This window comes from Cladophialophora psammophila (genome assembly GCF_000585535.1).
Source record: "Cladophialophora psammophila CBS 110553 chromosome Unknown aczJe-supercont1.2, whole genome shotgun sequence".
Classification (NCBI taxonomy): Eukaryota; Fungi; Ascomycota; class Eurotiomycetes; order Chaetothyriales; family Herpotrichiellaceae; genus Cladophialophora; species Cladophialophora psammophila.
This window is the reverse complement of record NW_006912923.1, coordinates 93,323-115,809: the sequence shown is the minus strand read 5'-3', so window position 1 is coordinate 115,809 and position 22,487 is coordinate 93,323. Positions and strand designations below refer to the sequence as shown.

Sequence of the window (22,487 nt, the reverse complement as noted above, 5' to 3'; positions counted from 1 at the left end):
AGAGGACAAATGACATTCTGTGTGCAAGTAACACTGGGAAGCGGAAGCATAGCCAAAATTACACAGAAAGGGTTCTCTTTAATTTCTTACTACCGTATCGTTTCTGCTCGACGGCAAAGTTTCTCAGATGTTGAAATAATCCCTGAGTTCGTACTTGAGCCCACAGTGGGATATCGCTGTTGCAATTCACGGATAGCTAATTAGAGTGTCAGGGATCTCCCTTAGCAAAATACATTCACCCTCTTCTGAAAACTCGTTCCCATCTGCCATGCGCCAAAGCGCATCATTTCACTAGCTCAACGTTCCAGAGGGAAGGAGAAAGGGGGGGGGGGTCGTCCGTTTCTCATAACTGCTAATTCCATTGTTTTCCGCTCCACAGGCGGCCCGTAGTCCACAGCCAGTAATCTCGGCCCTTGATCAGCCACACGACCCAGCTTGGCACCTGGTAGCCCATCATGGCGCCGACCCCTTTCTTGGTCCCAATCGGCACGAGCTGGGTCTCTCGCGTATCCTCCTTGAAGACGACATCCTGTGCAGTAGCCTGGGACTTGGCGCTCGAGTCCAGGAGAAGGTCGCGCTTGATATTCGCCGCAAGAACGGGTATTTGTGACAAAATGTTGTGGATGGCTGGGCGAGCCGCATTGGAGGCGTCGCCGAGAGCGTAGACAAACGGGCCGGCGTCGTCGACCCGGAGCGTAGTGGCGTTGGTTTTCACCCGGCCATCAGATGCGAGGAGGGGCTGTGGGACGAAAGAGGTGTTGGGCGTGGTGCCAAAGGCTGGAATGTATAGGTCGGCAGTCAACTTCTGATCGGAAGAGAGGCTTATCGTCGCAGCCGACGTGAGTTGGTCGACTGTAAGTCCCACATTGTCCGGGACGACTGACTGGACTTTCACATTGTTGATGACGGTCACGCCGACTTTGGCGAGCCGGTGCTCGGCCTGTTTGCCAATCTTGGGGCGGAGCTGCGGAAGAATGGTATCTTGCGCGTTGATGACTGTAATGGGAACTTTTGGATTTTCGAGCTTCGAGCTGAACCACCCGGCACGACCGTTAAGGTACTCCCCTAGCTCCCCAGCAGTTTCGACACCCGATGGACCTCCACCGCCAATCACGATGCTTTTTGCCTGTGACAATGCTTTGCGGAAGTCAGCCCAGCGGGCTCGAAGCTCGCTGGCATCTCCTGAAAGACCGAGCAATGGCGATTTTGACGTAGCACCAGTCGCGATCACAAGAGCATAGTAGTGGAGAGTTTCGTCGGTCCCTTCATGTCGCCGGATCGATACAACATGCTCCTGGTGGTCTAGCTTGGTTGCTGTGCCGTGAATGAACTTGAAGTTGCTCGTCGGATACTGGTCGAATTGCTTGACGATGTCGACAAACAGCTTCTCTTGGGGAAGTATCCGGTCGGAAATCATGGCTCGCGGGCAGGCTGGGCGACACATAACTTGGGTCGACGGGCTGATGAGAACGACTTCATAACTTGTGTTATCGGGCAGGTCAGGGATGGCATGCTTGAGGAGCTGATGTGCAACTGAGATGCCGCCATAAGAACCTCCGAGGATTATGATCTGTTTCTTCGAGGTATTTTGACTTGATGCCATGGTCGACAATCGCAGGTTGCTGCAAGGCGTAGGGATCTAGGGCCAGTGTTGGAGCCGCGAATACAGCACACAGAACAAGCAGTGTTTTGTCAGGAAATCAGGCAGAACGCTCGGAGACCTGGTGCAATCTGGACGTGAACAATGGACGTCGGGCCACCAGGGCAATGCTTGTGCCACGGAGTTTCGCCGCGCCTCTGGACGGAAGGTTGACCGATCATCCTGGTATCACTTCCATTTCCACCCCCTGAAGCATCAACGGCGCTAGTTACTTTGCAGGTATTCGGTAGACGATCAATCAATATTTTGTTACGGAGTATTGTGTTTTCCGCGGATGGGTCCCGGAAGAATTTCATACATTAGCTTAATCCGCCAGGATCAGGGTAATAGCATGTTTCAATACTGGGTACCAGACATCAGTACGCATCCTCCCGTCGGCCGCTGTTTTGTTTGACTATTCGCCAGATACGTTTCGGAGCTGATTTGAAAAATGACGCCGAGGCCGCGGAACGGAACGAAAAATTTCCGGCTGGGAGCTGAGGTGAGCGGCACTGTCCGAAACGACTTGATACAGCTGTCAGATACAGTACCCTGTACCTGCATTGTAGGAATTCAACGCCCGCAGATAGGGCTCCTCCCAACGTGGACTCTAGCTGGGCGCACGCGCTAGTGCTTATTATCTTCGCTATCAATCACCGCATGGGACTCTGAAAACATTTACTCAGTACGAGGTACTTGTCGCAGTATTATGGATCCGGAACAGGGCTGGCTGACCCTACGAGGTATACCCAGTACTTATAGCCCAATCGGTGCTCATAAGGCCACCAAAACTGGGCCTGCCCCGCCGCAGCCAATCAAGAGTCAACAACGAGATGGATCCTCCTTGCCACAACGAGATCCTTCCTATTTTGCACACAAGGTCCCCTGCAACACGAATGGACATATGGACATGTGGAGGGCTCGCAGAGCTGGCGCGAGGCCACCATAGGGCCTCAGCCCACTGGCTTCCATAACCGTTTTGGATGTTGAATGGGCCTGCACTTTGTCGGTGGCTATGTTCGCTCGCGCCTCGTTAAAGGAGACAGGTTGGTAGTAAACCGATACACTGGGACCCCCTTTGCACCAACGTCTTGCTTCTTCTACAGCTGTTTCCCAAGCACCTCACCCAGCGTACGATTGATCTCACTGCTCCAAGCTTGAGCAGAGTCGAAACGATGAAGGAAGACATGCATGTTATCGTGGTAGGCGCCGGTCAGTTCAGAGTGGAAGAGGGCCCTTGAACCGCAAAAGCGAACTGACGTGTGTTTCCTGGCAGGCATTACGGGGCTTCTCATCTGCCAAGGGCTGAAGAAAGTCAGTGATTCATATCTTGCTCAGGATTCCTTGCTTGACGCAGGGAGTGCTAACAGAGTTTCTTCGTCTCCAGCTGGGTGTACGGTATTCGATTTTCGAAAAGGAAGTGGCCCTCAACTACCGGAGCAATGAATGGACAATGGCGATACATTGGGCTATGCCGATGCTCAAAGAGCTCCTGCCGGCTGAGTTGTATGCCAAAATCCCTGCCGTGTCTTGCAACCCCGCGGCTGGGATACATTCGGGGCTCTATCCCATCATCCACGCCGAGACTGGAGATATGATGATCGGCGTGCCATTTGAGGATGGTCTCCGTGTTCCACGCAGCCGCATGCGAGCTCTCTGTGCAGAGGGCATTGACGTCCAGGTATGTGCCCTTTGTTGATGTAAGGTGAAAGAATACTCTTGGTCGCCTGAGGCGCTTGGTGCCTGTCCCTCCTTCCTTGCCCCTAAGACTCACATTGGACTGGGTCGACTAATGTTTTTATATAGTATGGGAGATCCCTCGTAGATGTGACTTGCAATGGCGGCGACAACGGAGTGACCGCAACCTTTTCTGACGGCTCGATTGTCTGTGCAACCATGATCGTTGGGGCCGATGGATCAAAGTCTCGGCTTCGTGAGATCCTGATGGGCAGCCCCGAAAAAGCTGCCGTGACCAAGTTCCCAATATTCCATACCAACATGACCGTCTGCTATGGCGATGAAGCCAAAGCCAGATATGTGCGACAAAGATTTCCAACCAGCTACTTGGCGCTGAGCCAAAAGTCGTACCACGCATTTCAGTCGAGTATGTGGACGTGACGTGATGGGATTCCCACCCACTCTGTTGGCGACGCTAACTTAATCATTACCACAGTCTCGGGAATGCCAGACGGGCCCGATCACCCAGAGACTTGGACCTTCCATATGGCCATGGCCTGGCTTGGAGAGAACGACAACACCATGACTTACTCGGAACGACTAGCCCTCATCAAATCCAACGCCAAAGACTTCGGTGAACCCGCTCGATCGGCTTTCATGTGGCTGCCTGATGACACTGAGGTACACAAAGCAGATATTAGCTATTGGATCAGTCAGCCCTGGAACAATCATCAGGGTCGTATGACGTTGGCTGGAGACGCGGCACACCCAATGCCTCCTTGTAAGTCCCCCAACGACACACATGTCAGTCTGCCAGTCCGTGCTAATCACTCTTACCATGCCATAGATCGAGGTCAGGGGTTGAACCACTGTATTTGCGACATTTCGCACCTGATGGACCACTTGAAAGATGTGCTCCATGATAGGACAACTCTCAGCAGCGCCGTCGCCGCATACGAAGCGGAAATGATTCCTCGGGGATCGGAAGAGGTCAGTGCCTCGGTGGAGAACGGCTTGATGCTTCATGATTGGAAAAGGGTCCAGGAAAGTCCCGTGTTCAAGCGTGGCTTCAAACCAATGGATGGCCACAGCAAAATCGAGGCAAATTTGGCAGCTGCAAAGGCATAGATGCTGTCACCATCCACAGTCTTGCTACTCTTACACTCGGACGCAAAATGAGATGGTCGAAGCTGAGCGATGAATCTTTTGTTAGGTAGATTCCTTGACCATCGTGTTTTCCGAGAAACTGTGGACTTCTTTGACAAGGAGGAATAGAATATGTTAATCAAACCGTCAAGAGCATGGGCCGTAAGACGAGACTCATCTTGGTAATTGGCTCGACTTTTCCACGTTCCCAAGTTTGCCAGTGCACCGGTCAGTCCGAAGGTCATATGTTGTGTGTGCGCTGGCCTGGAAGAGCTTGATTCACCTGCAGTATCAAATTGTGAATAGTCCAATGCTTTCGTCTTGGGCTTCACCACCTCGACACGCCGTACCACAGTGTCGATGAACTGACACGACGAAGGCCGGGAATTTCTAGAGGCGTGACCCACTTCCGTTCTGTCATGTTCTCGAATGTGAGTAGACTCGTTGCCTTTGATTTTCTTCTGTGCTGACGTCTAACTAGAGGTTAAGCGTATCTACCTTGCTCTGTGTCCATGGATAGCTTCGAGGGAGCTAGAGATGACATGCTAGGCGCCCCACTGTTACGGCTTAAGCTAATAGCTTGTGCGCTGCCTAGCCTTTAGGCCGAAACAGCAAAATACTGCCGAGTGGAAATCCTGATAGGCGTTCACATGAGTTTTAGTAGCTTGCAATGCCTGTCAGGTCGCAAACAGATCGGTAAGGTAAATGAGTCGGTGTCATGGAGTGCCCATGCATTCCTCACGAGACCCCATCTCAATCTCCACCCCGTCATCATCCGTGGGGACGTTATAGGGACGAATGCGTTCAACTCAGACTTTTCCCGACCATTGTGCATGCACTTCAAAGCGTTGACGTGAATCGTTTATTCGAGGCATCGACGCGATGCCCACTCTTCAAGAATGGGTTCTCGGTAGGTAAGGGGTGTAATTGGTCGACAAGGGGAGCTTTTGTATCTATCCACGCTACAATATAGGTGCTCCGACGCACCAAATACCATCGGACAAGAGTCCAAGTCTAGAGCGTATATCTGAATTGCGGATTCTGTAGCATTCGAGCGTCGAGGAATCAGCAATTCAGTCCAACTTCTCCAAGTTCAACATAGAGCAGGGTGGGAGTGATCGAATTTAATTTCACAGAGCGCGAAAAAATAGAGAGAATGGGGGGATAGTGGGAGTGAAATAAGCGGACAACGAGTGGTGCATACCTTCTTGTCTGTCAAATCATCCTCGTAAGCATGCTCAAACGCTTCCATTGTGCCCGCTTTATCCCGCTTCCTATTCTCCCAGACGCAGATGAGGCGATACACGATGGACAAACCGGCAGCCACTGCAGAGGTAATTATGACGGCGATGAAACCTGGTGCGTAGACGGGGGCGTCCCCAGGTTTGAAAAGGAGAGGCCCAACGAAGTTGCCTGGGTTCAGACGTTAGTATATGAGTTTCTCCTTCTCAGGTGTAATGCAATATAGATAACACCGGGGCCACCGCGGGTATGGCTATGAGCCAGAAACGTGAAGAACATACCGAGACAATAGCCCACAAAAATGCCTGAACTCGCCAAGCTCCTCTTCGTATACCCGGCCGTGTTGGCAATCTGCATGCCCATCAACACCGCATACCCGCCCCCGAAACTCGCCAGGATGTACGCTCCAAACAGCAACCCGCCGGTAGAACCCCTAGGCAACAACCAAAGCAAAAGACTGGCCAAGATGGTACCCATCTCGCAAATAGCCACCAAATAGGCTCTCATACCCGGAAACTTGTACGCAATATAAGGCGCCACCCATTCTATTGTCCCAATAATTGCGCCAGCCGGCATGACCAACAGCAACGAGTTCAGAGTGTTGAATCCGAAACTGGCAATGATAATCGGCGTAAAGGTCGATACCGGTCCATTGGCAATCATAATGAGGAATGCCATTGCGAAGACGATCCAAAATTTCACGTCGACCAGCAGTTCCCAGAGTTGTTCCTTCTTGAAATGTGTGTTCCGGACGCCAGCGTTGTTGATCCGCAACCGGGCCACGGCGATATAGCGTTCACGCTCGTTGAAACCCCGGGCACGGATAGGGTCAGGAGGCATGAAAAAGAGGATGACCACGGACCAGATGATGGTGAGAGCTCCAGCGACCAAGTACATATATCGCCAGGGAGAGAGGGAGCCATGGATGTGGCCGAGGCCGTAGTTGATCAGTGGGGAGACGATGGAGACGTAACCAGTGCAGCAATACCAGGCACTTAATTTGAACCAACGTCAGTATCGATCATATACCCGCGACACATATGACAAGGGTTGAACCTACCCCATCCGCAGCGCCTGCTCGTTCTTCTTGTAAAACTGCCCCACGACCAGCATGAACATGGGACTGATTCCGGACTCCAGGAAGCCCAAGAAAAACCGCTGAGCGTAAAGGCTCTGCCAATTATGGCACGCTGCAGTGCACATCAAACATATCCCCCAGACACAGACGATACCAGAGGCGACGCGTTCAATGGGGAAACGCTGTGCCATGACGATGGCCGGGTATGCACCGACGATGAAACCCAGATAGAAGATTGCGGCGGAGAAAGAATAGCGGTTGCCAACTTCGAGATTGAGATCGGTACGGAGACCAAAGAGTGCCTGTAGAACATGAGATTGAGTACGAGAAGATCAAGTCGAACAATATATTGAGTCGTCCCACATACCGCTTGCGAGAGCATAGCCTTGTCATAATACTGCAACCCGTACGTAGCGCAGAGGATGGGAAGCAACCTTCGATCGATTTTCCTCTGAACCTTCTTTTCCTCTTTCTCGTCCCATGTTTCTTCTCCAGTGTAAGCAGCCAGGACTTTCATCGCCTCATCGTTGTGTAGAGTGTCCACTGTTATGGGCTTTTTAAGCTCAGTGACACCGTCACCCGGACTTTTGGGTGCCGCTTCAGCCTGTATGGCTTCTGGTTTCTCCACGTCCGCCATGCCGCCTCAGACAAAGCTAGAGAGACAGTAATGAGTTTGTATCAGATAAAAGGACTTCTGTTTATGAGAGAAACAGGAACAGGAAACTCTCCAGGAGCGCAGATAATGGAAGACTCCCCAGACTTGGGGAAGCCCGACCAGTCCTTTAAAGCCTTCAGTCTGGATACTGTTCGGCAATCCATTTCTTCGGTTATCTGCGTTATTCGCCAAGTATCAATAGCTTCCATGTTCCGAGGATATCTTGATTCAAACAAGAGTCGGTATGCGGGGGGCGTTCCTGGTCCTTGGGGAAATGAAGGGCTGGCAGCGAATGTCAAGAAGCAGCCAAGGCTGGGCTTTATCCATATTTGTTGATCGACAGCTGAGCAATTGGTTGTTTGCGTGTGGGATTCCAATCCGATGACTTCGCTTAGGAGAGACGCAGCTTGGCTTTCCCCACGTTTACCCGTGGCGAGGCATCGCGCGTGGACACGGGGAAAGTGCGGGGAAGCGCTGAGGATGTCGGCTCCGGTAAGATGGCAATGTGAACAGAATTTGCTCGAGGCCTGAAAAGGAACAACAGATAGAGGTATCGAAGAGAGTTCTGCGGTCGTGGGAGACAGACCGGCGATTGGAGAGACAGAAGGTTTGCCCAGAGCAAAAGTACCTCGTATTCGTGTCCTGCCGCCAGTACATATAACCGAGAGGCATGCTTTGCCCAATTGGGCATATAACCTCGGAAAAGTACACAAACTTTCCTGTGGAGACTGTAGACAAGAGGAATAGCGTTGTTTCTGTCCTCGGAGACTTTGCCGGCCTCAACTTACCTTGCTCGTATACGGGTGGCGTTCGGAAGAGTGTGTCCGTTGATCAATGGCCTGGTTACCGAGTAGTCCATATTAGGACAAGCGAGGGAAGGCCAAGGAAACATATGCATTGTCATGAGTCAGTGACACTGCTTCCGTGCGTGATATAGCCAACTGTTCGGCTTCCGATGTCCTCAAGGGGGCCTGAGATTAAAACAGCAGCGATCCACCAGAAAGGCTTTGATGACCAGCAAGAGATTGAAAGATGCACTGGAAAGGAGAGCCACGTTGGCTTCGGGAGTACTGCAGAGCTTGCAACGCAGGATTCAAATTACAGTAGCATTGGAGCAACATCGGCCGGCTTTTTGCAAGCTGCGAGGGGCCGAGGCAACACCCAGCGTGAACGACAGAAGTGCGACCCTTGAAAGGAGGTGATCAATCTTGAATCTAGAACTGAGACCAAAGAGGGAAAGGAAAACAAGGAACATCAATATTTCTAAGGTAGGTTTGTGACTAGTGATTTGCGAAGAAATCTTGAAAAGCATTCCTCCCAAAAAAGGCTTGGCAAGGGTGGTGACGAGGCTGGCACCCCCTGATTGCAACCGCTCAGCTTATTTCCTCCATTAGCGACTCGTCAATCAAACTATCAATCTTGTCTAGTGCTCCGGGAACTTCTTCTTGTCTCCGCTTCTCTGTAAATGCTGTTACTATTGCTTGATTCCCATGTCTCCCCGTCTTCGACCTGGCCATTCTCCCTTCCCGGGCGAATGTGCCGGAGGTCGAGTGTAATTGAAAATCGCAGACAGATATGCCGGCTTATGGATGTATCTCACTGCAGTTGAATGCTCGTCTCGAGGTGCTACTATCCTGGGACTGAAGCCCTGGCTCGTATTTTGGGGGGCCACAGATTTGCGAGACATTTTCGCTTGGTCTCGTTGAACAAACACTTGTCGAAGAAGCGAACGTCAAGTCCGCGCCCGTAGAAACAGCAGAAATAACATCAAGAGATTGTTTTATATAGGCAGAGCCTACGAGTTGTTGATCCTTTTGAGGAGAAATTCCCTCTGTGATCGTGTAAGACATATCACTTTGTATGCTTTCTTGTACCCTGCATCGTATATTAGCCTCGCAGATTCTTGCACAACAGTCACCTCTTCTCGATACGTACCCCTAAAACGATTCAATCGGCCAGTTTGCCTTCTCCAACTGCGCAATCACACCTTTTTACAGCCTCCTGGACAAAGCTATATCCTTCGTCCCCTTTGGAGGGCAATGTACCGTTGGCGCGTGAATATCTCGCGGACCAGAGCTGAGTTGAGCTCAGATGATGTCACAAAAAGTTCCCCCATGAGAATATCCTCGCACTTCGTAACTGGCGATGAAGCTGAATGCTTGAAGCTGCAGTTACTGCAACGCATCTCCGAGGACAATATGCATGGTTTCCTCTTCCAGGAATTGTAAACCTTCTTGAAAACTCACATTGCTGTTTGATAAGATTTCAGCTTCTTCGAGGTCCATTTTCATCCTTTCGAACTTGCTCTGACTATTGCATCGTGATCAATATTTTGAAACATCTCAAAGAGAAGATGCGAATAGGCAAGATGGTGCTCGAACGAGGCTTCGATTTGTGTCGAAACCGCGGTCGAGAATTACATAGCGTATTTATCGAAGTCCGGTGAGAGAATTTAGTATGATATTGGGAAGGCCAACTTGCTCTTTTGCGTACGTGGTCCTATTGCTAGTCCAAAGAGGGAGAGATCCAACTGATGTGCTCAGCACGATTCCTTTTCGCATGACATGATAGTTTAAGCACGCAGAAGAACTCACCTTCCATCCCATACAAAGGAAAACGTCCTTTACCCTCAGAGAAAGATTTGAGTCGGTTCTTTCTACTGGGAGTATGGCTCCAAGGCTCATCGTGCTATGTACCTCGGCAATAAAACAGACAACCTAACTACGTTCAGAGCAATCGGGACAAAGGAATTCGGAAAAAGAAATCGCCTCGATTCCATTCAACGGAATTTGACATGCTACAGCGTTTTCGCGTAATCCTGATGATAGAATCCAATAGTCAGCAGTTGGAGGCAAAGGATTCATTACCGTAAAGAATCCAGTGTCCCAATGGATAAATATTTCTGAACAAAATAGGCCGAAGTCGAGAAGAGCCCGCAACGATTCTCATAGCGCGAATGGAAGGCCAGAGGACACACGAGGAAACAGGTAGTTCCGTCTGACCCTCAGCTCTGCCGATCCAGAGTGCAGAAACCGGGACTATCCTCCTCATTGATCCAAACAACTAACCGATTCGCAATATCACTGGGACGACAACGAGTAGGCCCCTGGATGTTGCTACCAAGGTCTCCATTTGCCTCGAGGTAAGCGAACTGGGCCTGAGTTGTAAAATCGGGTGGCACCATAAAATGCTTGGGCGGGTTGACAGCTTTGCATGGAAATAGCTTCATTCAAGGCAGCGATTAGAGTGACTCCATTGACAGGGGCAGCCGTTCCATCCACGATCATTTGCTAAATGACAGGTTGAGGACATGGTGGAGAAAGTGTGCCGTGGCGAATGCAACTTCCCTTGCTCTAGAAGCTTTGCAAGAGACCGGCGTTGGGAATGGCATTCGAGGTTGTCTTTACCCGAACACATCCATTAGATTCTTGCGTGACAACCGCAAAAATGAACCTCGGATCCAAGAACGTCTAAGCGGCTACAGAGAGGATCGCGGCGTGGACCTAGTCCGTTTCTTCAACGGAATTAGGTGCCACATTATCGGCACAGCCCGCCAATGTAGGCTCTCAAATTGTTGAACTGAGGGTCAATGAAAGCCAAACACTCATTTGTGGTCAGCCCTGTGCCACAGAACCATCGCTCTAGAATTGGCGATACGTCACCCGTTGAATAGTCACTCTGAAACCTTTGTAAATGACCTGCTCGGCAAGCTTTCCATCCGATCTAGAGAGCGCCATTGGCAAGGGAGGAATCTGAATTTTTCGGTCGATCGAAAGTGAACCCCAGGTGACGGTGGGGTTGGCTGGAGAGATTACGAACAACAGGACACGGACTCTTGCAGCGATGCCCTGACTCGTATCGCCATATGCAACAGTCCCAACCAAAACCGGAACCCATGTGGTCGTCTTAACTGGCTGCTGATAGGAGGGTGAGCTAATGGGTGCAGAAGAAGATATGATCGGATATGATACCAGCGAACCTGTCAATCCTGTCGGCCCAGCACCTGCGAGAGATGGGAGTGCCGGTGTCGAATGAGGCGGAACTTCAACAACAGAGGACAAATCCGTAACCGGGAACGTGATGGTGAGAAACGTAATAGGGATTGTCAAGAGGTCTCTTCCGAGAAGCGTCGAGGTTAGAGTCTGCCTATCGCACCGGTCGCTCGAATAATGAACGCGTTGAGCACCTAGGTCATTCCTGGACAGCATACTTGGAGTTTGTCTCAGGCGCAAAGCTGAGGAGTCTGCTTTCGTTATAGTGCTAGGATACTTGAAAAACTCATGCCGAACCGGTAATCTATAGAAAAGATAAGGGAAAAGATACAGTGGGGTGCAAAAAGTTTGAATACACCTAGCTAATAAAACTCCATACTAGGTGTATTCAAACTTTTTCAATGCACCCCACTGTAGCTGAAGAAAGTGAACGGCGACAGCTATGGTGTTGGTAGTAGGTCTCATTCCCGGCGCCGTTTCTTCCCATCGCAACGTGGACAGCATAGCACAAATAAATGGGATTCCGCTCACTTTCAAATGTGCTCGCGTTGGGAGTAATCGAAACATTGTCATTTGATAGGCGCCATATCTGGCCTTTCAGTTTACCTAGCCACAAGAGCTTCGCCCACTCGTGAGTTATGGGCCGTAAGAGCGAATTTGGTGGACGAGACGGACAATGATGTCAATAGCAGCCTCGTGACAGATTGACAGACTTCATAATGTCACAACCTTCTCACCGACGGAGACGGTACATCACCACGCTGCAGCCGTCATCATGTCAGAGCCTGTCATAGCTCAACCACCTAGCTGTCAAAAAAGCTACCGATGCCTCTCTACATAAGCTGAGGATCCGTGTACGAAATATTTGCGGTGAAATGAGTAAACTCATGACCTTGCATACTCTGACCAAGCTCAGGCAACTCCGATCTGGGATATGAGGATAGTTCTGGCTCTAGATATCGTTTTTGATGAAGTATTCAAGTACCTCTACGCTCGACGGCGGCGGATTTGTAAGGTTGCGGCTGTCTCAACACCATTAGTGTGGCGTTGTCCAACGATGTCCGACGGGATTTGGGGATGGGAACCAGCGATCTGTGGTTTGGAAGTACAAGTTATCTGTGTAGAAAGAGAAGATGAATGAAATGAAATGAGCAGCTTGCAAACCCATTTGTAGGCTCGGTCTGCGCGAGATAGAATCGGAATGGCGATGGAAAGAACCCTCTTCTGAAATGATGTCCACGAGGATCTAATCTCTATGTCCCGAGGTATTGTTACACCTGATCAGATAATTCTGCCGATTTCATTGGGCAAACTCGGCGTCGACCTCCTCGTAATAGTCGAAGAAGCCTTTGTATAGTTGGACTCCGAGACCAGGATCGAGTGACCCTGTGGTCGCTCGGATAGAGTGCATTGACAACTGCGGAATGCCACAGTCGATTGCGCGACAACCTAATTTTGAGCTTTAAACACCAAATCGGTTAGCATCTAGCTCTAGACCTGGCTGGAGAGTGTCATACCTAGTCATAGGCCCAATAGTGCCACCGCTTCGAATGTCATTGCGAATTTGAAATACTTGCAAGGTGCTACCACACTTTTCAGCGATCCGGGACATCAGGGCAGTTGAGGCGCTGTCGGTCGTCATGTGCGCATTAGCATCCGCATGGACCACCACTCCAGTATTCAAGCGCGGCGAGTGATTCTCCAGATATGCGTAAAGGAAGTTGGGGTTGACTGCGTGTGACACATCAGAAGAGACAAGGAACGAATTGGCCAGCGTCTGGGTGATGAGGTTGGGACCACTGGAGCCATTCAAGGACTCGCAGATCCTCGAGATGACGCTCGGCATAAAGTTTGACCTTGCGCCTTGTCTTAAGAAGCTCCCAACTTCTTCATCATCGAAGCACCCAACCATTTTGATGATCCCAGGGGAAGCGTCGTCAGAGGAGGACAGAAGCCCTTCAATGGCAGCAAAGCAGCAAAGCTTGTCATCAATCCTGCCTGCGAAGATGAACTCCTTGTCCAAGCCACCAAGCTGGGCGGGCTGGATATCAAAGAGCTCTAGTTCCCAGTTGACGATGGAAGTGTACTCCCCGACACCCAATTCTCCTGCAATAGCTCGCACGAGGCGTTCTGGTTGTCTTGCGACAAAGCTTCCGGCAGGTAGTTCGAGAGAAGGCAGCTCCTTTCCTGAGAGGTCTGAATTGTCAAGTCCGATAATTGGAACCATGTTGGTTTCAAGGTTAAAGGGGCCCTGAGCAGCTGCCCCAAAATGGGGTGCGAGGGTTGGTATCCTCGCAATGGGCCAGTCCAATTTGACAACCTTCTCCTCTATCAGTCCGTCCTTGTTCTTGACAAGAACCTTGCCGCCTATGCCCAGATCTCTATCCCACCAAGTCATGTTCATCGCTCCGCCGTAGGGTGCAACACCAAGTTGCACATACCCGGCTTTTGTCTGCAGCTTTGGAACGGGCTTGACCTTTGCAGTGAGAGCATCGATATGACCGGCGACTATTCCAACACCATTTCCAGGCTTGTACCCTTTCCCAACCGCAAAGGCAATGAATGCACTGCCGTTTCGCTTTGTATAGTATTTCCCGCCTGGCTCAATCTTCCACTGTTTACGTTCCGACAGGTAAACATAGCCCGCCTTGGCTAGCTTGGCTGTGAAATGGTCGACAGCATGGAAGACGGTCGGATTCTGGGTCATAAAGTCCAGATAAGGCTGTGTATATTTTTCAGGGGAGAATTTCTCCTTCTGAGGACTAGGAGGTGTCGAGGACGGTGGGTAGGCGGAGTGCTGGACCATTCGATCATAGCCCCTTGATACATGAAGTGGCATATCTTCATGAATGGATGAGAAGAAGCCAGAAGATGTTTTGCGGACCATGATGAGATGCAGCTTAAGAGCAGGAGGTAGGATGAGACTGAAGCAACTTGTAAATCTATTCCGCTATGAGTTGATTTGTAGAGAGATTTGGGAAAAAACGGCCAAGTTGCTATTAATCGTTCGCAGGAACAGATGGTGGCACGCGAGCGCACGCAGCGCGATCAGCTGCACAGCAACCTTATCGTAGCTCCCCTGCACCGATAAGCCCTCGCCACAGTTGCACTTACCAATATGAGGTACATAGCTGTCGCAGTGAGGCTGCTAAGGGGGGCTAGTGGGCTAAGAGGCTACTAACTGCTAGGCGAAACCCCCAGCCTAGGGCCCCCACCATCGTATTGCCGCCGAAGCTAGTGAGGCCCAGTGAGGCTCACTAATTAGGCTTCCTCCATGTCAAGGTTCGGGGTGCCAACGTGACTACCCGTCACTGCTTCAGTTGAGTTTGCTGGTCCCTGATTGCTCATCTAGGTACACCATTGGAGCCGAATGATCATTTAGCGACGTACCTACGAGGTAGCGAGGGAGGTACAGTACCTACCGAGTACATAAGAAGCGGATCTTTTGGCGCTTGCTCCACCCCCAGATCCTTCAACTACACACATTTCATTTCAACGTCACACTTCACGCCTGGGTACCGGGTATAGCAGACAGGCAGATGAAACCACCACCCACCTGTCCCGTTCTCTTTGCCGCATTCATAATCTGTATCCCTCTGTGACGCTCAACAAGCCTATAGCAGGACAACTGGAGATGGGCCAACATTCTGGCCAAATGTGATGCGAAACCACTTTTACGAACAATGACTCGACCACCGCGAAGCAAAGGATGCAAACAATGCGTCCAGCGCCACATCAAGGTGGGTTTGCGGCCTTCCGTCCCGAGCCTCTGCATAGACTCCTCCGACTCTCAGCTCTACGCAGAGCGGGAAGAGGACGGGACTGATGATCAGAGAGATTCTAGTGCGATGAAAGGTCTCCGATCTGTCAAGAATGCTCCCGACTCGGCTTGCAATGTTCAGGCCCCATTCAAGGAACAATCTTCCTTGACATGGCTGAAAAGATCACGCAAGGCAAAAAAAGGAGAACCAGATTACTAGAGCAGCCTGCCGCCGCCAGAGAAAACAGCAACTCTCCCCAATCCCTCGTGACGATTATGAGTACTCATGGCACCCCAGGCTCGAACCCGTCTCCCATAGAGGAGACCGATCGACCGATCGGGGAAGGCCAACCATGGGTGAACAATGATGAGCCAGACGGTGCCGATTCTTGGAAGTCCGCTACCGAGGAGATTCCTTCTGTCACCTGTAAAACAGCCAAAGACAATACCTGGCCACCCCTCCTGGACTTGGCCCAACCCGAACAGATCTACACGGACCCCCTCTTCGAGCAACACTTCGTTAATCAATTTGTCCGGTCTGTCACTACAGCGCGCTTCGCTACCTATCCAGCTTGCCCGCAATCGTGGCTCTTGGAGTTGCCCAACTTCTTATCGATGGAAGTCGTGCCGTCATTGAAGTATGCCATCAGGGCTGCTGCTCTGGTCTATTTTGCAGTCGCACATCGCCACAAACAGGCCGAAATGGACGCCATGCGCTGGTATTCGGCCGGTCTAGAATGCCACCGTGCTACACTTCAGCAATCTCGCGCCCAAGCTGCGGCCGAAAGTGGATCAGATGGCAAATTCACGAACTTGCTTCCATCCTATTTGGTCATTTGTGTGCCACTGCTGTTTCAATACTTTGAGACGATGAGGGAAGTTACAGCGGATGTACGATCCACGCATTATACCGCGGCCGCTGAAATAATCCGAAGCAGAGGCCCCTTTGACTGTCGCGCTGGGATCGGACATCGAATATTTCGGTCAATGCGGCATTATGAAGTAAGGGTCCTTTATGAATTATGTTCTGTCGTTGTGGTCGATAATTGACACTAGTGGTGTAGGCCTTTCACTCTATCTGGCAGAATCGACCCTCGTGGTTCGATTCATCAGACTGGAGTACTATACCCTTCACTTACCACCCTAAGATATTTCCGGACTTGCTCATTGATATCCTTCTCTCCTTCTCGCGCGAACTGCAGCTTCCCTCTCAGAAACCTGGCGAAACGATACGAGATCGCATTCGAAACCTATCCGCTCTAAGTGCGGACGCTAAGTGCCAAATCAAAAGGGATGTCTTAGTGCTCATGTCCAAGCTACAAGACTGGCAGTGGCATTTCTCACAAGTTAATGGCGTCTTGCCGCAATCCTCCGACAGCCCTATTCCGACCACCACAATGCCGTCTGAAGATGAGTATCCACGAGAAATTGACTCAAATATTACCTCGACCAAAGATCCATACCGCGACACTTTCACCTCATATTGCATCGCAGTGTATAGTGCCGCCATGATCATCCTTCACTCCATCCTCTTGGTCATTGCCGTATCAAATCCCGCTCCTGTGAATTTTGACTCGATATCTCCAACTCCCCGTCACCGGTCCGCGATCACCTCTTATTCAGCTTCCGTTCTCCAGGTCGCAACGTACCAAAGGCTGGTGAACCCCTACTGTGGTGACTCTGTACGCACACTCTCCGCTGTGAAGGTCGTTGCAGCCCTAGCGGTGGAAGACCAACAGCGGCACCGAGCTTGCGAACTCGCCTGCAACTGGCGCTTTGGCACCCCCGAACAAGATTCGTTTTCTCTGTCGAACTTCACTTGAGGCACACTCTTTGTACCCTTTAGCTGTTCGAGCAGTTGGCTATGAGAGGCTCATGCAGAGGTTTGTTGGTTTTGAAACCCGGCGTGATGATTTTTACGAAGTAAAAAATTCCAGAAACGAATGCAACGGGTTAGTATGGTTCATAAGCTAGCTAGGGTAGGCTTAGATTTCGCGGAATAGAACAGCCAGGGGAAATCGTGATGCACGAGCAGTCAGGAATGGCAAACGCTCCCCTAGCATCCCCTTCTTCTGTTCTCCTACTCACTATGCAGATTGAGTTGTGACACACTTGCTATCGAGGTAGAAATTTTCGGTATACATAAAAACAAGAGAGGTTGTTCAACACCGACGGAGGGTCGAGTTAGTCCCAACATCCAGAGAACTGGTTGTGATAAAGGCAGGTATACTGCAGGCTTTGTGAAAACCGCCTTGAATGCGAACCATGGTAACGTGTACAGGATACACGAAACGGAAAAAATTATACTAGCGAGACAGTGCGGGACACTTGAACGGTGACACAGAAGAAGCCTTAAGCAACACCACTGACACTCGTATTAATTAATGGACCAGTAGGAATGGATTGCCAGGAAATTCAAGGTCTAGCTGCGAACGGATAAAACGCGACTTAGTTCCCTCCCGGGTCGAACCCGGATACGAGCAGGTTTTCACAGGAGTTGAGATACCGAGTACATCGTATCCTAGCATGGGAACCGCATTGCGGGCTTGGTCACAACTTACTGCCTACTACTTGATGAGTTGTGTGTTTGAACAATGCACAGGTATGATTCTGTGCTTAGTGTGCACACTTGTTTGGAAACCGACTTAATCGTCCTCTGCAGAACCACATACTTCCACCAGTGGCGCGAGTTGATGTACAGTTTCCCCCAACCACAAGAAAAGCGCCGGGGCAGCTTTAAAAAGTGGGTCGGAATAATTTCCCGAAGCGAATAAGTATTCTAGGAACAAATTAAGTAATAGCCTCGAAAGGTGTGTGGAAAGAAAAGAGTGGGACAAGCACACACTCTCTCTCTGTGTGTGTGTATGTACGGAGTATGTACCTAGGTATACTATTAATGGCAGCGTGACTGAGAGACCATAAACTTGTGGAGAGGAGAGACACTATATACACCTTGTCACCTTTTCTGCTTGGCTATCTTTACTTGGTAACATAATGTAGGAGAAAAAATTACCTATAAGCTCTGCGTCGTCTAACGGCTTACGTCCATGTTACCTCTGTGAAAGTGGTCGACGACATGACAGAAATGGATGTGTGATTGTTCTGTCTTACTCCTCCGCGTGGCGCAAGAACCTCGGTGCCTCGTTTTCACCCCACTCCTCGGCCTGTGACTTCCCGTTCGGATCGTAGTATGGCTTGCCACCGATGACAGCGACGCGACGGCCCTTGCGCTCGGCGGGCCAGTAGTCCCAGATGGCTTGGTGCTGGACGGCGCGGTTGTCCCAAATAGCCACCGAATGGGCCTCCCAGTGAAGTCGAATCTGGAATTCGGGCGACTTCTCAATGTGCTGTGCCAGCATACGCAGGATGTGTTCCGACTCCAATGGAGAGTGGCCGTCAAGGTGGACCGCACAGGGCTCGTTGGTGAACAGCATCTGCCACCCCGTCACCGGGTGCGTCCTGATAACCGGATGGGAGCACGCGGTGTTTCGGCCCTGCTCCAAGTTCCCGCGGTATTTTCTGGTGCCACGGCGAGTGACGGCAGTCTTGCCCTCGAGGAACTTCTTCATGGGCGGGGAGAGTTTGTCATATGCAGCATACATATTGGCGTACAAGGTGTCGCCGCCGCTTGCCGGAACTTTTTCCATGTAGAGGATGGAGTATCCTGGTGGGTAGGGCTCCTCGCACATGTCTGAGTGCCATGCCTCGCCGGGAGCAAACTTGGAGTCCTTGTCAGCGGCGATAGGAAGCAAGGCAGGATGCAGTCCTTTGGAACATGGATGATTCGTTTCCTGAAGGTCTCCAAGACGCTGCGCGAATGCAAGGTGGTCTTCGACGCTAAGTTGCTGGTCACGGAAGACGACGACACCGCGGATGGAAACGAAGGCGGCAAGATCTTCGACCTGATCATTGGTGAGGTCCTTGAGTTGGACATCACGCAGCTCCGTCCCGAGGTTGGGGCTCAAGTCTTTACGCTTGGCTTTGCCAAGGAGACGAGAGAATTTAGGATGCGCATTCAATCCAACGATGCGAGGCTCTCCGACGAGCTCCTTGTAGCCCGCGGCCAATTCAAGAACGGTCGACTGTACGATTATAGACGTAGCGGAGGGTGTCATGGCGTTATCTTCTTGGATCTGTTGGTGATATGGCAAACAGGAGAATGTTGAATATGTATGCTGCTGTCGTGGTTTTCGAGGTGGTTGACTATTCCTGGAGGTCAAGCACAGGAACTCGGGGTCTTTATAGTTTTGGAAAGTTGTCGGCCGCCGTGAAATCTACCCTAATCAGTAGATACCCAGTCGGTGATCTCACTGCCCATCCTGCAGTTGCACGCAGCGGCCGAGGCTGAGAAGTAGGTCTGGTCTCTGCGGACTTAAGGTCTGGATCGTGAAGAGATTAGCCTTGCATGATCCACCTGCGGCTGTTTCGCATGGGCTATGGAGAGGGTCATAGGTATGGTATTTTCGGGATCTTCAGAATTGGTGTCGACCTAGTGACAGTCTCGTGTACAAGTATGACGAAGGATGGAGGAAGATGCGAGGGAGCTGTTACACCGGAGACATTCTTGGTTGCGCGGGAATTTCCTGAAACAGCATAGAATCTGAAATATCTCCACTTTTAGTGGGATCTACTGATACTCGGAAGACACCCAACACCAAGCACCAAGTATCAAGTACCAAGCAGGCTCAGAAACACGAACCTGTATGCGGGGTACATGCATACAGTTTGGCCCTGGCTGCCATATTGTCTAGATATCCAGTGGTCTCGGCTTTTGCCAGCCGGCAATTACAAGTAGGCATCTCCCTATATCCCCGGGCAGTCTCTAAAATCCGTCCAAGCCTTCTACTTCAATATCAAATACTAAGACGCCGCACACAGACTCCATTTGGTGGCATATGCATCCATCTCTTCTGTTGCACTCTCCGACTCATCTATCTCCGACCTGCAAACTGTAGACAGCGTTTTGCAGATTAATCCGGAGGGAACGTCACACAAGACGCCAAGTAGTGGGTATAGCACCTAATTTTCTTGTGGTCTTTACGAATAGGAAGACAAAAAAACGACCAGGTAACTATTTCGGTCGCCTGAGGCTCAGAAACTCCGTCAAGCTAGTGCTGAGAGACGCGAAAACCTTGGCGTGCCCTTAACTCCCCTGTATCTCTGGATTTTCTGCAACATTCTCAAGCTGGCATAGTATTCGAATAGGTCCCCTGAAAGACCACTAGAAGAGCGCAGTACCTATACATCGTTAGAAAGGGTATCCTTCAGAACACAACGGGGGATAATACATTGGAGTCAGATGGAATACGTCTCCGAAATTCTGCGTCAAGAATGTGTACCAAACGCTCCAACACGGAGAAGCCCAAGCAAGAATCTTGGCTCATATCAACCCTGGTCCTCAGGTTGTGCGGTAGATATAAAGAAGGCTTATTGGACCCAGTAAAACACCAAGTGCTGCACATTGTAGAGCCAATTTACCAAGACTGCAACAAACCCTGCATGGAGAGTAGGCTCCCCTGCATAAGAGAAAAAGCCTATGCTGTGGTACGTACCTACCTTGAGGGTATGCTTTACCACCTTCCCGCTGGCCAGCTTAGGGCCTTGGCACCCCGTGCCATAGATAGACGAAAGCCACAGCTGTCTGAGATCGAGAATGGCACGAATTCGCAGAGTCTTGATCCTTACCCCTACACGCCGTTTGCCCACTGACTCATTGTCAGCATAGAATCCCCCCTAACCAAGGAGAGAGGGTGTGGATGGCCAGGAGACCAACTTTGACTCTAGAATTGGGTGAAGATGGCCAAGACGCGAAATACACCGCTCCGGGCGGAAATCTAGTCGAAAGGGAAACGAGATCGTGAAATTCACGTCCTTTCCTGATTATTTCTTGAACTTGATGGTTGTCTACCTGTTGGAGAATATCGAGCCTGAGTCCTAGCGGGCCCCAGGTGCAAGGAGTTATTGTTGTGTCTCGGCAAGAGCCCCGTAGTCTTGAAGCCAAGATGAGAGGTCGGTTATTAAACCCTCGTGCAGCTTTTCTCGTTCCTGTTCATTTGTATTGGTTGCGCGCTCTAGGGACCTATGGAGCTTCAGGAAGCAGGTGTTGTCAAGCCATGTAAACCGACGGCTAACTGGAGGTTTCCACCCAAACTGATGAGATCCAGACTCATGTTGTTGCTTGTGAACTCAGAAGGAGCACTGCTCCAGTTCTTGCTCCGTGGTCTTGTGTTTCAGAAAGGATGGGCTCCTTTAGGGGGTGCAGGAGGTTTTCGGGTACAGATGTATGAAGTTGCGATAAACATCGTATGGCAGAAACCATTCAATCGTATTAGAAGTTCATGTCATAAGTTTGCGACTGGTGTTCTAGCAGGATCACCTTCTACTCACACAAAAGAGCTTGATCAAGTCGTATGGTCACAAGATGACGATGGCTTGTCAAGTTCGCTGCGTGTTGCTCTGAAATGTGCCACGAGCCATAATCGCAAATGGTGGCTGGGTCTAGGTTCTTCAGAAAGATCTGCTGAATATGATCATCTGGTTATCACTTGATCATCATATGCGGAGACTTCGTACTCTGCGCTCGAACAGAATGGCTCATCTCACACGAAGTAGTGGATAAGCTTCGGTACGAACGTGTTAAAATATCAACAAAAGGGAAGGACTTGAGGCCGCCATAAGCCCAGAATGGAAGGTTGTCAGTCGATACTTGCAGAAACAACATGAGTTCGATTTCGCGATCGTCTGCGCCTTCCCCAAAAACTGGTGAAGGTTTCTGCAACTCGCCGAGTTTGGAGTACTAGGTCCGCCATACGTTTCTTGAGATACTAGCTCCGACGCAACTGCTAGTCTGTTTTCAGCTAGTGGTATATAGCCCAGCGTGGAGGGGACTCGATAACACTTTCAATGGACTGGAAGCCAAATTGTGCCGAGTGCGCGAATTTAAGCGTACGCGAAGTAAAAATCGTGGGCAGTGTACAGCGTCGTCGAAACCTTGGATCGTCGCTAACAGTTGTGTAGATTGCAATTCACAACTAGTCCGGGGAGAGATGCTTGCAGGGCTCGGCGGGTGGGAAGCGGGCATGACTTCACTGGCTGGCAATTGCGATGGTGTAGAAAAATTTGTTGAAGACTTAACAAGTCGGTTCACCTTGGGCTTGTTCGATACTCGATAGGCCTGCTCGACATAGCTGGTGAGCCCCCAGAGTCCCAAGGTAAACAGTCGAGATCACTCCTATGCACTGAGCAAGGCCAGTGCCGCCCTGCACATCATCGTCATGCAGTCCCATCCGTAGCACTCC

At 50.6% G+C, this 22,487-nt stretch overlaps 6 protein-coding genes across 6 annotated transcripts; 2 read left to right on the top strand and 4 right to left on the bottom strand.

Moving 5' to 3' along the window:
- Nucleotides 1–352: 352 nt before the first annotated feature.
- On the bottom strand, nucleotides 353–1,603 carry A1O5_01362 (uncharacterized protein; the record flags this gene model as incomplete). The annotated part of the gene is made up of 1 exon (XM_007741981.1): nucleotides 353–1,603. One exon carries the CDS (start codon nucleotides 1,601–1,603, stop codon nucleotides 353–355), a length of 1,251 nt encoding a protein of 416 aa, XP_007740171.1.
- Nucleotides 1,604–2,814: 1,211 nt separating this feature from the next.
- On the top strand, nucleotides 2,815–4,444 carry A1O5_01361 (uncharacterized protein; the record flags this gene model as incomplete). Its single annotated transcript, XM_007741980.1, has 6 exons — nucleotides 2,815–2,851; nucleotides 2,916–2,953; nucleotides 3,027–3,320; nucleotides 3,446–3,743; nucleotides 3,813–4,097; nucleotides 4,164–4,444. The coding sequence occupies 6 exons, from the start codon at nucleotides 2,815–2,817 to the stop codon at nucleotides 4,442–4,444; spliced, it is 1,233 nt and encodes a 410-aa protein (XP_007740170.1).
- Nucleotides 4,445–5,476: 1,032 nt separating this feature from the next.
- Nucleotides 5,477–7,419, bottom strand: A1O5_01360 (uncharacterized protein; the record flags this gene model as incomplete). Its single annotated transcript, XM_007741979.1, has 5 exons — nucleotides 5,477–5,503; nucleotides 5,667–5,875; nucleotides 5,986–6,698; nucleotides 6,765–7,084; nucleotides 7,150–7,419. The coding sequence occupies 5 exons, from the start codon at nucleotides 7,417–7,419 to the stop codon at nucleotides 5,477–5,479; spliced, it is 1,539 nt and encodes a 512-aa protein (XP_007740169.1).
- Nucleotides 7,420–12,729: 5,310 nt separating this feature from the next.
- Nucleotides 12,730–14,316, bottom strand: A1O5_01359 (uncharacterized protein; the record flags this gene model as incomplete). The annotated part of the gene is made up of 2 exons (XM_007741978.1): nucleotides 12,730–12,889; nucleotides 12,947–14,316. 2 exons carry the CDS (start codon nucleotides 14,314–14,316, stop codon nucleotides 12,730–12,732), a joined length of 1,530 nt encoding a protein of 509 aa, XP_007740168.1.
- A 1,149-nt stretch (nucleotides 14,317–15,465) lies between these two features.
- Nucleotides 15,466–17,012, top strand: A1O5_01358 (uncharacterized protein; the record flags this gene model as incomplete). Its single annotated transcript, XM_007741977.1, has 2 exons — nucleotides 15,466–16,191; nucleotides 16,254–17,012. 2 exons carry the CDS (start codon nucleotides 15,466–15,468, stop codon nucleotides 17,010–17,012), a joined length of 1,485 nt encoding a protein of 494 aa, XP_007740167.1.
- A 1,284-nt stretch (nucleotides 17,013–18,296) lies between these two features.
- On the bottom strand, nucleotides 18,297–19,304 carry A1O5_01357 (uncharacterized protein; the record flags this gene model as incomplete). The annotated part of the gene is made up of 1 exon (XM_007741976.1): nucleotides 18,297–19,304. One exon carries the CDS (start codon nucleotides 19,302–19,304, stop codon nucleotides 18,297–18,299), a length of 1,008 nt encoding a protein of 335 aa, XP_007740166.1.
- Nucleotides 19,305–22,487: the final 3,183 nt, after the last annotated feature.